Consider the following 13495-nt stretch of genomic DNA (forward strand, 5'->3'; position numbering starts at 1 on the left):
TCCGAATATACAATTTTATGCTTAATTATTACTTAATTGTGCGTTAATTGTTATTGGGAGTTAATTTGCGCTTTTATAACTTAATTTAGTTCTTAATAATAGTTTAAGTATTTTTATAATTTAGTTTTAGAAAAATAAAAGAAGAAAAGAGAGCAAAAAATAAAGAAAGTCGGAATTGGGCCTCTTCTTCAAAATTCAAGCTACAGGCCCAAATAATTGCCCAACTTTCCCCATGACCCGGTCCACTTCAAACTGGGTCGACCCGGTCCATAACCCAAAATACCCAAACCCCCTTTGTCTTTCATTTTTCATAAAAACAAAACAAAACAAAAAAAAAAACCAAAGAAAAACCCTAAAAGACTAAGCTATCCGCCACCCCCTCCCTATCTTTTTCTTCTCCATTTTTCTCCAAGGTCATCCATGGCTTCCCCCTCAAAGCTCAACCATGGCTGCCCGACGTCGACAAAACCAGCATCTCCAACGAACAACATCTTCTCCAAACAAAACGCCAAGCAAGCTGCCTTTCTTCTTCGTCGTCGCATCCAAACGACCATCGTCGCAGCTGCTGCGACGTTCGCGTCCAGCCGCTGATGCTGCTGCTCATGCAGCTGCTGCTGCGTTTTCTGCTGCCTGTTGCTGCTGCCCGTGGCTTCTTCTTCTTCTTCTTCCCTTTGCTGCTGCTCGCTGCGTCTTCTTCCCGTCGACGCGGACTGCTGCCCACTTCTTCTTCTTCGTTGTCGTTGCTGCCATGGCAGCTTCTTCCAGCTTCCAAATCGCTGCTGCCCACTGCGTTCTTCACGTCCAAGTGCTTCTGCTGCTCACCATAGCAACTTCCACAACTACACGCACACACACGGAGGAAAACAAAAGCAATCCGGTTAAAGTCCGACCAAGTTCTGTCAAAGTTTTGATTGGATTCGTTCGAGTTCGTCGTTGGTCATTTATGGTTAAATGTTTTAAGTTTATTTTTGTCCGTAATTTGTTTGATATTTTCAGATTTGGAATTAGTGTAAGTTTGCTTATTTATTTTTAGATAAAATTGTTAGTTTAATTATATTGTTGTTAGATTTAAGTTGAAGATTCAATTTAATTATTTTTCAGTTTGTTTTATTAATTTTAAGAGGATTTAGTTTTAATATAGAAAGGTGTTAGTTTAAATCGTTTAAATCCATTGTTTGTTGCTAATATAGATTTAGTTCGTGTTCATCTTGTTTGAAGTTCGTTTTTAATTTAGTAATTTAATGCGAAGTTATGTTTTGGTTTTTAATTTTTGGATCATGTATCTTTGTTATAAGTTTTGTTGGATTTAATTTAAGAAAGATTAGTTGATTATTTGAAGATTGGTGATTTGAATATGTTTATTTGTTTAGTTTAAGTTTAATTCGAAGTTTGAATAAAGTTGTTTGTTATTGTTATTGAATATTTTCATTCATGTTCATACTTTGTTTGGTTGATCTTGAATCCGAAATTTGTATAGTTTGATTTCTTATTTATCATTTATGATTATTTCTTGAATTTGTCTCATAATATTGTTTAAGTTTAATATAGGAATTGTTGGTTGTAATGTTGTTAGAGTTGATTTTAAGTTCAATATTATTGAATTTAGAAATCTGAATACACTTGTTTGTTGTTGTTGTTGTTGAATCTGAAAATAGGTTTGTTTGTTGCTAAAATATTGTTCAATCAAAATTTTAGTTGTTCTTTGTTGTTCAATTTGTGTTCATGTGATTTGTTGTTGAAATGTTGAAGAAATCATGTTCATGTGATTTGTTGTTTGAACATTGTTAGAAATTGGTCATATTGACTATATTTTGGTTAAGTTTGATTAATTGATTTGTTATAGCTGATGGGGTAATTTGGTAAATCGCAGTATATTTGGGGGTAAAATAGTAATTGCAATAAGGTCGGAGGGGTAGTTTAGGAATTGTACATTTTGTAATTTTTTATGTGAAGCATGGGGGACGAAATGAAATGGGGTGGGTTGTGATATAGTTATTTAATATAAAGGGGGGACAAGACAAATTTTAGTGTGGGGGAATCTTGTATTTGTTTATGTTAGGCATGGGGGACAAAATATAATGGGGTGGTGTGATATATTTATTTAATGTAATGGGGATGAGTTGGAAGATAATGGGTTTGGTAGAGAAAATGGGTTGATTTTAATTGATTAAAAGATTTATGGGATGGGATATATATAGAAGTCTTGAAACTGATTTATAGAAGGGAGATAAGGAGAATAACAGAGAATAAGAGAAAAAAAAAGAGCTGAATATTGAAGAGAGAAAGAAAAATTCCGAAAAATATTAAAACTTTTAAATAAAAAAAAACTAAAAAAAATCTTCTGCTTTCTTTCATTGTTTGAAATCAGCATTAATTGTCGTTGGTTCATCAAAGCTTGAAGCTTTTGTTTTTTGGGATTATTGCTCCACTGGTTTGCAAACTCTGTTCCTGGGTTGTTACTGTTGCTGGACTGTTATTGTTGTGCTGTATTGTTATAACTGCTGCTGATTCTCATATTCTTTTGTTTCCAATACCAGGTACACGACTGTAATACTAGCTATTGCAAAGCTAATAATGTGGAAAGCATGAATACATATGAATAATGAAATTTTGAAGTTTTAATATCATTTTTATTTCCTTTTATCGATTGTATTTAAACTATTTCATGTATTACTGAATAATAATTGAAATAAGAAAAAAATAACATAAGTTAGTCTTTAATGAATCGGTTTGGCAAAACGGGTTAATTCACTAGTTATGAAGGTTTCAAAATTATCAACAGTAGGTTAATCATGAATAAAGTAGCTAAATTTAGTTAAGGCATGAATTTGAATTAATTTTCGAAAATTAGGCATTAAGGCATTTGAGTTCAGGCAAGATTAGAAACTTCGTTTAAGTCTAAAAGACTTTCTAAAAAGATTTAGTAATTATGGTAATAATCTAGTTTCTAATGGTTGTGAATAATTAATCTTAATAGTATTTTTTATAACAATGCCGAGTTTTAATCTAGCTGTATTTGATTCTTTTGAATATTAGTTGTCAAATTTTTATTTTATTTATAATTTTGATTTTTTTATTTTTTTTAAATAAAATTCATTTTCATCAATATTTGTATTAATCTAGCAATTAGTATGTCATGTTTTCTTAAATAAATAAAATAAAAGCTAGTAATTAATTAGGATTTTCTTTCTTTATTTTAGAGACTAATTTTTATAGAAAAATGTAGTCGCTTTAAGATTTGTCCATTTAAAATAAATGAGATGAGCCTCGCTTAATAAAATGTATAGATTGCGGGGCCCTCAATAAATGTACATTTAATTGCTTAGAATTCGGGAGGAGCCGTTTAGCAAATTTCTCGGCCCTACCCAAAATAATGATACGCTAGTCGCTTTAGGCGCGTATTTAATAATATTATCTTCTTAAACTCGGGTGCGTATTTCATGCAACCCAAATCCAAATCCCAAAACATTGAATAAAAATGTGTTCCGGATTGCGGGAGCATTTCATGTGATGTAATCCAAAGACATGTTTTAAACAATGTTCACATTTTGGTAAAAATAATAATAACAATAATAAAAGCGGTAAAAAGATAAAAATTGCACATGAGCTCATAATTGTATAAAAATCAGATATTTAAGCCAAATATGACAGTTGAGCGACCGTGCTAGAACCACGGAACTCGGGAATGCCTAACACCTTCTCCCGGGTTAACAGAATTCCTTATCCGGATTTCTGGTGCGCAGACTGTAATACAGAGTCATTCTTTTCCTCGATTCGGGATTAAAATTGGTGACTTGGGACACCCTAAATCTCCCAAGTGGCGACTCTGAAATAAATAAATAAATCCCGTTTCGATTGTCCTTTAATCGGAAAAAACTCCCTTCACCCCTCGCGGGGCGGTAAAAAGGAGGTGTGACAGCTCTGGCGACTCTGCTGGGGACATCGAACCCAGAATCTCTGGTTCAGGGTTCAGAATTCGAGCTTAGATAAATTGTTGTATTTAATTGTATCTGATTTTCCTACATGTTTTATGCTAAATGTGCTAAATGTTACCGCTTTTATATTATCTGAACTGTATATAAACTGTGCCGACACCCTTCTCTCTTCACCTCCGGGGATGTGCTTACTGGTTGAGACTCCCTATTCTGTTAGTGTCATACCCTGAAATAAGAAAGAGGTCGGACAAGTTACGAAGCCGGATGGCCTTTTGGTTCCCGGTAAGTTGCCCCCTCCTCGACTCGAGTTGTCCGCTCGGGTACATAGTCTAGTACACTGACTCAAGTTTTGAACATAAAATAACATGACTTCATGTCGGATCCCTAGTAGGAACGATTATTTGCATCATGTTGTATTTGACTTAGGGGACTCAACACAGGGGTTGGGTCTGTCTAGGGCTAGCAACCTGAAATGAAAAAGACCATCTTGATGCATCCTATGTGCTACATGTTGCATTCCTTCATGGGTAAAAGGGTCATTTGGTGGATCAATGATAAAGCAAATAGGGCCCGGTTATGTTTTGTTACCTTTTTATCTAAAAAAAACAAATTTTTTAAAAAAAAAGAAAAATTCAAAAAAAAAAAAAAATTCTTTGCACTTTTTATCATTTATGAAAAATCAAATATAAAAAAAAGGGAAAAAGAAAATCCAAAAGATTTTACATGTTTCATCACCTTTTAAGAAAAAGCAAAAGAAAAAAAAGATATGTTTTCTCTGAATTAGTTATTTTTTTTATTTCTCACCCGTATCCAATCTGGCCGAACTACGCGGGTTTGATTCTCACCGGATGTGAGATATGTAGGCAACCCTCATCGGGTCCAACCCCACCTTGTGCTAAAAAGCCAAAAACAAATAAATAATAATAAAAAAAATATGTCAAATTTTAATTTAGTCATAGAGAAGTTGGGTGATGTTGTTTTTGTCAAAAATAGTCGAATGTTCCCGAAAGGGACGCCGGAAGGCTGACTTTGCATAAACAACCACCTTTGGGTAATTTTTTTTAAGATTTGGTCCAGTTGACCCACACAGCCTTAAAAATCTTCGTCCCCGAGACGTTGAAAGGCTGTGTTTACAATATTGAGTTTTCTAATTTGGAAAACGATAAAAAGAGTCATGAATAAGTCAGGTGATGTTGTTTTGTCATAGATAGCCGAATGTTCCCGAAAGGGACGCCGGAAGGCTAACTTTGTATAAACAGCCACTTTTGGGTCATTATTTTAGATTTGGTCCAATTGACCCACACAGCCTTAAAAAACCTTCGTCCCCGAGGCGCTGAAGGGCCGTGTTTGCAACACCAGGTTTTTATTGTAATTTGAAAAAAAAGAGTCAGCGGTCAGGTGAATACCTTTGGGTTTTGTCAAAAATAAGCCAAGCCAGCTTTGGCCGCGTCTTAAACCCTTCTTGCCGAAATAGCCTTAGAGTATCTTTCAGTTGTCGAAAGGCTATTTTCGTAAAAGAACGGACAAGTTTGTAAAGTGTCATAAAATAATCCTCCCCGACCTCAAAATTCATGTGAAATTTGGAAGGGGCCACATTTGCAAAAATAACCATTTGGTTGCATTTGACAAACGGAGAGAGGAAGCTGGCCATTTGTTTTTGGAGTTTGTAAATCTTTTGATTATCCTATGTGAGTTGTTTGATTTCGAGTTTGTAGGTCATCTTTAAACCTTAGAAACCCAGTTTGTTTTAATATGAAAATTGAAAAAATGTTTATTATTGTTTATCTTTATTGGTCCGAACTACGCAAGGTCTGATTCATGCGGGGTCATGATACGTAGTCAATCTCCATAAGATTCGACCACAAAAAAAAAAGCAAAAAAAAAAGAGAATGAAAAAGAAAAAGAAAAAATGAAAAAAGAATGATGAAAAAATCGAAAAAAAGAAAAAAAAAGAAAAAAGATGTTGTTAATAATGAGGACCTTTAGAGTCCATTCTAACCTGTTTTGTTTTGAATCACAAAGAAATAAGGTGGTTGGTTTGTGGTAATCCGGAAATACAAGGCCTAGAAGCATACTTTGCGGGGATCAGGCCTGATAACAGAAGCACTCAAATCATATTGGGACTTGTTGACTAAAGTTGATGATATTGAAGTTGGCAATGGTCTGGGTAATACTGATGCGAAGCTCAGTAGCTGAGATGCCAGTTTTGATAAAATGGGAGGACGCTCCGTTCCTTGGTTAGCAGGAGAGAAGTTTTTGGTGGCTTATTTTGTTGTCATTTCTGTTTTCCGGATTATTCTTAGGGTTGTAATCCGAATATTGTCTTGTGTCAAACCTTCTTATCTTTCCAGTTTGTCATATCAGTTTGTTTAAGTTTTGTCAAGGCTATGTTAGGATTTTATTATGGTTGTTTTGTTTGTTTTATTATTCAAACTATTTCGCCGGTAGTCTAATACAAAAGCCGGTCTTTTATTGTTTCCAGTCATCTTTTTGTTTAGTCCTTTCATCATTTTGTTCAGCGCCGATTCTCGTGACATGACATGCGCACACAGTTTGGGCCTAATCTTAAAAGTTAATCATAAAACCCTCGGAAGGTGATCAAAGAATTTAAAGGAAATAAGAACGGTTTGAGATTATTTGAAGCCCGAGTCATGTGGAAATGGGGCAAGTAAAACATAAAGAAAACCGTTAAATGCAAGATTCGCCAAATTGGCATGAGGGTCGTTCATGAGAATGAGAGTCACCCAACAGTGCTTTAGAAATGACAAATGAAAAAGCAAGTGTTTAACACAATTGTCAAGTCCAGCACCATCGGAAGAGACTATAAATCTATGATCAATTGTGTTGTTTGCACTTGGCATGTTTTGAAGACTGAAATGACGAAGACATTTTGTTCTGCTACCTAAACACTTTATCCTTCGTTACCCCTTTTGAGCCTTATTTATTTTCTTTCATACCCCTTGTTCGGAATCAATAGCACCGACTAGGAAATACGAGCCTGGAAGGTAAAGGAAAAAAATAAAAAAAAAACGAAAAAAAGGAAAAGAAAAGAAAAATGATAACAAAAAAAAAACAAAGGAAAGTCAAATGAAAACAGAGGAATTGGGAACTACGTTTGACCGTATTCCTCAAAGAGGATACGTAGGCGCTTCACGGCTCGGTCATAGGGTGCATAATGGCCATAATGTCCATAGTGTGCATGGTGTAATAAAAATAATACAAAATAAGTAAATAATCCCCAAGCAAGAATCTGGGGCAAGGGTTGCGCTTGTGGTAAGCAAAATTGGTTCCGAAGGTTGTAATTTTAAAACCCCAAATTTATTTTGTTTTTGAGCCTTTAATACCGTTTCTTTCTAGCCTGTCCAAAAACCCACATTACGGTCCAAAGAAAGACCTTCTGACCAGTCTGCAAAAGATGCTGAGTCAGACAAATGAGAGTCTTACCGGCGAACATAACATTCTGTTCCACAACAGAAAGGACTCTAATCTCCAGCAGAGAGAGTCATACCGGCAACACTCCAAATCCCCAGCTGGAAAGTGATACAAATGAGAGAGTCTTATCGGTGAAAATCTTCACGGACACCATAAGGCGATGAAAGCTGAGAGAAAAACCAAAATGAGAGAGACTTGATAGTGAAAACCCTTCGGGCACTACAAGTCGAATAAGATTGAGAATCAGATGGGGAATTGCCAATTGAAGGTCTTGAAAGACGATTGACGACGGAAGATAGGCCACAAATGCATGCCATGACCATTAGAGTCGGTGTCTGCGTTTGATAGGTTTTTATTTATAGTTTCTTTTGTTACAGAGTCATCTTTTTCATTTGTCTTTTATTCTGTTCCCTTTTTATCTTTTCCTTTCATAGAAAAATTCCCCAGTAGAGTCTGTCTGGTCAGAACAAGTGAGAATTGACTTCAAAATATGCCATCAGCTTTACAATTATGCAAGATGAGATCTGACTAGTACATCCAAGTGGTATAGTCAGCAAGGAACAAGCGCGAGGCCAGTATCAGAAAAAGATATCCCCAGCAAAAGGGAATTGGCAAAAGGATTGACGAGTGTCAAGAGGGATATCCCAACCGAAATCAAAGGTTGTTAAACCTCAAGACCAAGGCCCGTGGACAAAGCAAGGAGAGCAGTGAGCATGATTTGGGAAATTCATACGATACTAAAAGATCGGTGAAGTGCAAGTTTCCAGGCTATGTCACAAAAGAAGAGGGATATCCCCAGCAGAAAGGAATTATCCCCAGCAAATAATATCATCCCCAACAAGTTGTGGAACACAGAGCAAGGAAGGAGAAAGGGAAAACCATCCCAGCAGGAGTATCACAACCAACCACCGTGTTTTAAACTAACAAATTTTGTTTGATTTGAAACAGGTAAAGGAAATGGTATTGATGACAAAAATGCATGCCACAAGGGATATTGTCAAACTGGGGCAGAAAATTTTCCTTTCATTTAGAAAATTTTCTGGAAGTCAGGTACCTATTCGGGGAAAAATAAAGATAACGCCAGTCTCAAGGGAAGTGGTCTTAGAACCAATGTTGCCCCCAACATAATAAGTTTCAATGGAGGAAGTTGTTCCCCAGCAAAGGGATGAAACTTGAGCTCAGAAAAAGCATGAGGCCAACATCATTCCCAACAACCTTTCGAAGAGTGAAACACTAGTTCTGAAGGAATCAAAATCCCCCAGCGGTGTTATCCTCGACAGTGTTATCCCCAGTTGATAACATTTTATCCCCCAACAGGTAAGTAAATAATTCTCCAACAGTGTTATCCCCAGCAGTTTCGAGGAGTCCAACACAAGTTTGGTGAAAATCGGTATCCTCAGCGATTCCTTTCGGGGAAAGGCAAAACGAGTCTTAAGGGAGGTAGTCTTCGAAGGAAGAAGCTATAAAAAAAAAGAGTACAAAAGAATAAAAAAAAGAAAAAAAAAGGGGAACCAGTTTGCAGAGGAATGAAACATCCTACTTAAAAGGGAGTAATTTTGGAAGGAGTAAGATAACATATTTACTTAGCAGAGTTATCCTCAGCAGTGTTATCCCCAGTGGATCATCGATATGTAGAAGCATCCTCGACAGAGTTTCGGGCAACCCAGAGTGGGTAAGGAAGAAAAGGAAAAGTCATCCCCATCAAAATAATCCCCAGCAGTTTCGAGGGAAGACAACACAGGTAAGTAAATAATTCAGGAAGAAGGAAATGGTTCACTCATAGGAGATGCATTTCCTCCTAAGTTTGTTTTTACCCATAGGAGAGGCATTTCCTCCTAAATTTAGTTTCACCCATAGAAGATGCATTTCCTCCTAAGTTTAATTTTTACCCATAGGAGAGGCATTTCCTCCTAAGTATAGTTTCACCCATAGGAGATGCATTTCCTCCTAAGTTTACTTTTGCCCATAGGAGACGCATTTCCTCCTAAGTTTAGTTTTACCCATAGGAGATGCATTTCCTCCTAAGTTTGTTTTAGTTTCACCCATAGGAGATGCATTTCCTCCTAAGTTTGGTTTTACCCATAGGAGAGGCATTTCCTCCTAAGTTGTTGTTGAACCAATAGGAGAGGCATTTCCTCCTAAGTTTAGCTTCACCCATAGGAGATGAATTTCCTCCTAAGTTTGTTTTTACCTATAGGAGAGGCATTTCCTCCTAAGTTGTTGTTGAGATCAGGAGCCCGCCTGAAGAGAGGAATGATGTTTATTTTTAAAAGTTGTTTATTTGAAGTTGGGAGCCCGCCCATATAATAGAGGAATACATTTCAGTCTTTACATTTCAAATGTTGAAGTTGGGAGCCCGCCCATAGAACAGAGGCATACATTTCAGTATTAATTTTCAAGTGTTGAAGTTGGGAGCCCGCCCATAGAACAGAGGCATATATTTCAGTCTTTACATTTCAAGTGTTGAAGTTGGGAGCCCGCCCATAGAACAGAGGAATACATTTCAGTCTTTACATTTCAAGTGTTGAAGTTGGGAGCCCGCCTATAGAACAGAGGCATACATTTCAGTATTAATTTTCAAGTGTTGAATATATTTCAGTATTAATTTTCAAGTGTTGAAGTTGGGAGCCCATCCATAGAACAGAGGCATATATTTCAGTCTTTACATTTCAAGTGTTGAAGTTGGGAGCCCGCCCATAGAACAGAGGCATACATTTCAGTATTAATTTTCAAGTGTTGAAGTTGGGAGCCCGCCCATAGAACAGAGGCATACATTTCAGTATTACATTTCAAGTGTTGAAGTTGGGAGCCCGCCCATAGAACAGAGGCATACATTTCAGTCTTTATATTTCAAGCATTGAAGTTGGGAGCCCGCCCATAGAACAGAGGCATACATTTCAGTCTTTACATTTCAAGTGTTGAAGTTGGGAGCCCGCCCATAGAACAGAGGCATACATTTCAGTCTTTTCATTTCAAGTGTTGAAGTTGGGAGCCCGCCCATAGAACAGAGGCATACATTTCAGTTTTTTCATTTCAAGCGTTGAAGTTGGGAGCCCGCCCATATAACAGAGGAATACATTCAACATTAATTTTCAAGTATTGAAGTTGGGAGCCCACCCATATAACAGAGGAACACATTTAACATTAATTTTCAAGTATTGAAGTTGGGAGCCCGCCCATAGAACAGAGGCATACATTTCAGTTTTTTCATTTCAAGCGTTGAAGTTGGGAGCCCGCCCATATAACAGAGGAATACATTCAGCATTAATTTTCAAGTATTGAAGTTGGGAGCCCGCCCATATAACAGAGGAACACATTCAACATTAATTTTCAAGTATTGAAGTTGGGAGCCCGCCCATACAACAGAGGAATCTATTTCAAGATCAAGTCAGAAGACAATAAAACAGAGGGTTTATAACAGGAATCCCCAGCAGGAAACAATAAAAATCCCCAGCACCGGGAAGCAGAAGGTTGCAACAAGAGGTCCCAGCACAAACTCAAGTGCATGTGTCAAAAAGAAGAAAAACACCGGAAAAAAATGCAAGCAGACAAGAAAGCAAGGCAACAAGAAAAATTACAGTCTAGCCTAGCTTCTTGTTTTCTTTTAAGCACGGTGTAACAAGGAGATCGGTAAGCAGTGGTAATAGCATGCAACAACAGTAACATTGCAGTCCTACGGTAGTCCCAGCTACCAAAATTTCCCGAACTACATTGACCTGATTCCTGTTTAGCCCAGGATATGTAGGAAACCTTTGAAGCAAATGTTCGGTTAAATCTTTTTCAAAAAATGCTTCACACAGAGTACTCGGATGGGCAAAAATCGCTCGCTTCATCTTTGCACGAAAACCCTTCGTGTCTTCGGGCAAAGAGGGGCAGCTGTAAGCACGTGATTTTTGCCCTATATGAGAATTACTACCAAAAAATTCAAAAATAAAATAATTTTTCTTGGTGTGCAATTTTTGTGTAATTATTTGTATGTTTGTCTGTGCGTGTTTATTTGTTAAATTAATAAAAATAAAGAAATATGTCGTATTTTGCATGTAGGATTTAATTCTACAATTGTTAGTAATTAAGTTTGTTTTACAAAAAAATAAAAATTACAAAAATAGGCATCATTTGCATTTTTAGCATTTAATGTCCGAATATACAATTTTATACTTAATTAATACTTAATTGTGCGTTAATTGTTATTGGGAGTTAATTTGTGCTTTTATAACTTAATTTAGTTCTTAATAATAGTTTAAGTATTTTTATAATTTAGTTTTAGAAAAATAAAAGAAGAAAAGAGAGCAAAAAATAAAGAAAGTCGGAATTGGGCCTCTTCTTCAAATTCAAGCTACAAGCCCAACAAATACCCAATCTTCCCAAACGACCCAGTCCATTTCGAACTGGGTCGACCCAGTCCATAACCCAAAAGACCCAAACCCCCTTTGTCTTTCATTTTTCATAAAAACAAAAATAAAAAAAACCAAAGAAAAACCCTAAAAGACTAAGCTATCCGCCACCCCCTCCCTATCTTCTTCTTCTCCATTTTTCTCCAAGGTCATCCATGGCTTCCCCCTCAAAGCTCAACCATGGCTGCCCGACGTCGACAAAACCAGCATCTCCAACGAACAACATCTTCTCCAAACAAAACGCCAAGCAAGCTGCCTTTCTTCTTCGTCGTCGCATCCAAACGACCATCGTCGCAGCTGCTGCGTCGTTCGCGTCCAGCCGCTGATGCTGCTGCTCATGCAGATGCTGCTGCTCATGCAGCTGCTACTGCGTTTTCTGCTGCCTGTTGCTGCTGCCCGTGGCTTCTTCTTCTTGTTCTTCCCATCGCTGCTGCTCGCTGCGTCTTCTTCCCGTCGACGCGGACTGCTGCCCACTGCTTCTTCTTCGTTGTCGTTGCTGCCATGGCAGCTTCTTCCAGCTTCCAAATCGCTGCTGCCTGCTGCGTTCTTCACGTCCAAGTGTTGCTGCTGCTCACCATAGCAACTTCCACAACTACACGCACACACACGGAGGAAAACAAAAGCAGTCCGGTTAAAGTCCGACCAAGTTCTGTCAAAGTTTCGTTTGGATTCGTTTAAAATTCGTTCGAGTTCGTCGTTGGTCATTTATGGTTAGTTGTTCTAAGTTTATTTTTGTCCGTAATTTGTTTGATATTTTCAGATTTGGAATTAGTGTAAGTTTGCTTATTTATTTTTAGATAAAATTGTTAGTTTAATTATATTGTTGTTAGATTTAAGTTGAAGATTCAATTTAATTATTTTTCAGTTTGTTTTATTAATTTTAAGAGGATTTAGTTTTAATATAGAAAGGTGTTAGTTTAAATCGTTTAAATCCATTGTTTGTTGCTAATATAGATTTAGTTCGTGTTCATCTTGTTTGAAGTTCGTTTTTAATTTAGTAATTTAATGCAAAGTTATGTTTTGGTTTTTAATTTTTGGATCATGTATCTTTGTTATAAGTTTTGTTGGATTTAATTTAAAAAAGATTAGTTGATTATTTGAAGATTGTGATTTGAATATGTTTATTTGTTTTGTTTAAGTTTAATTCGAAGTTTGAATAAAGTTTGTTTGTTATTGTTATTGAATATTTTCATTCATGTTCATACTTTGTTTGGTTGATCTTGAATCCGAAATTTGTATAGTTTGATTTCTTGTTTATCATTTATGATTATTTCTTGAATTTGTCTCATAATCTTGTTTAAGTTTAATATAGGAATTGTTGGTTGTAATGTTGTTAGAGTTGATTTTAAGTTCAATATTATTGAATTTAGAAATCTGAATATACTTGTTTGTTGTTGTTGTTGTTGAATCTGAAAATAGGTTTGTTTGTTGCTAAAATATTGTTCAATCAAAATTTTAGTTGTTCTTTGTTGTTCAATTTATGTTCATGTGATTTGTTGTTGAAATGTTGAAGAAATCATATTCATGTGATTTGTTATAGCTGATGGGGTAATTTGGTAAATCGCAGTACATTTGGGGTAAAATAGTAATTGCAATAAGGTCGGAGGGGTAGTTTAGGAATTGTACATTTTGTAATTTTTTATGTGAAGCATGGGGGACAAAATGAAATGGGGTGGGTTGTGATATAGTTATTTAATATAAAGGGGGGACAAGACAAATTTTAGTGTGGGGGAA

The 13495-nt window shown here is 36.4% G+C and overlaps 1 protein-coding gene across 1 annotated transcript; it reads right to left on the reverse strand.

The window, feature by feature from the left end:
• Nucleotides 1-383: 383 nt before the first annotated feature.
• Nucleotides 384-12466, reverse strand: LOC138883073 (uncharacterized). Its single transcript, XM_070163732.1, has 2 exons — nucleotides 11941-12466; nucleotides 384-814 (listed from the first exon to the last, which is right to left on the reverse strand). The coding sequence occupies exons 1-2, from the start codon at nucleotides 12464-12466 to the stop codon at nucleotides 384-386; spliced, it is 957 nt and encodes a 318-aa protein (XP_070019833.1).
• Nucleotides 12467-13495: the final 1029 nt, after the last annotated feature.

Source organism: Nicotiana sylvestris, chromosome 12, assembly GCF_000393655.2.
Source record: "Nicotiana sylvestris chromosome 12, ASM39365v2, whole genome shotgun sequence".
Taxonomy (NCBI): domain Eukaryota; kingdom Viridiplantae; phylum Streptophyta; class Magnoliopsida; order Solanales; family Solanaceae; genus Nicotiana; species Nicotiana sylvestris.

What these genes read in the sequence shown, in the direction of transcription:
- LOC138883073 (XM_070163732.1), bottom strand. Translation starts at nt 12,466, where the DNA reads ATGACCAACGACGAACTCGAACGAATTTTAAACGAATCCAAACGAAAC. An exon ending in GTCGACGTCGGGCAGCCATG is followed by an intron (nt 815 to 11,940) that starts GTTGAGCTTTGA and finishes TATGGTGAGCAG; the next exon opens with CAGAAGCACTTGGACGTGAA.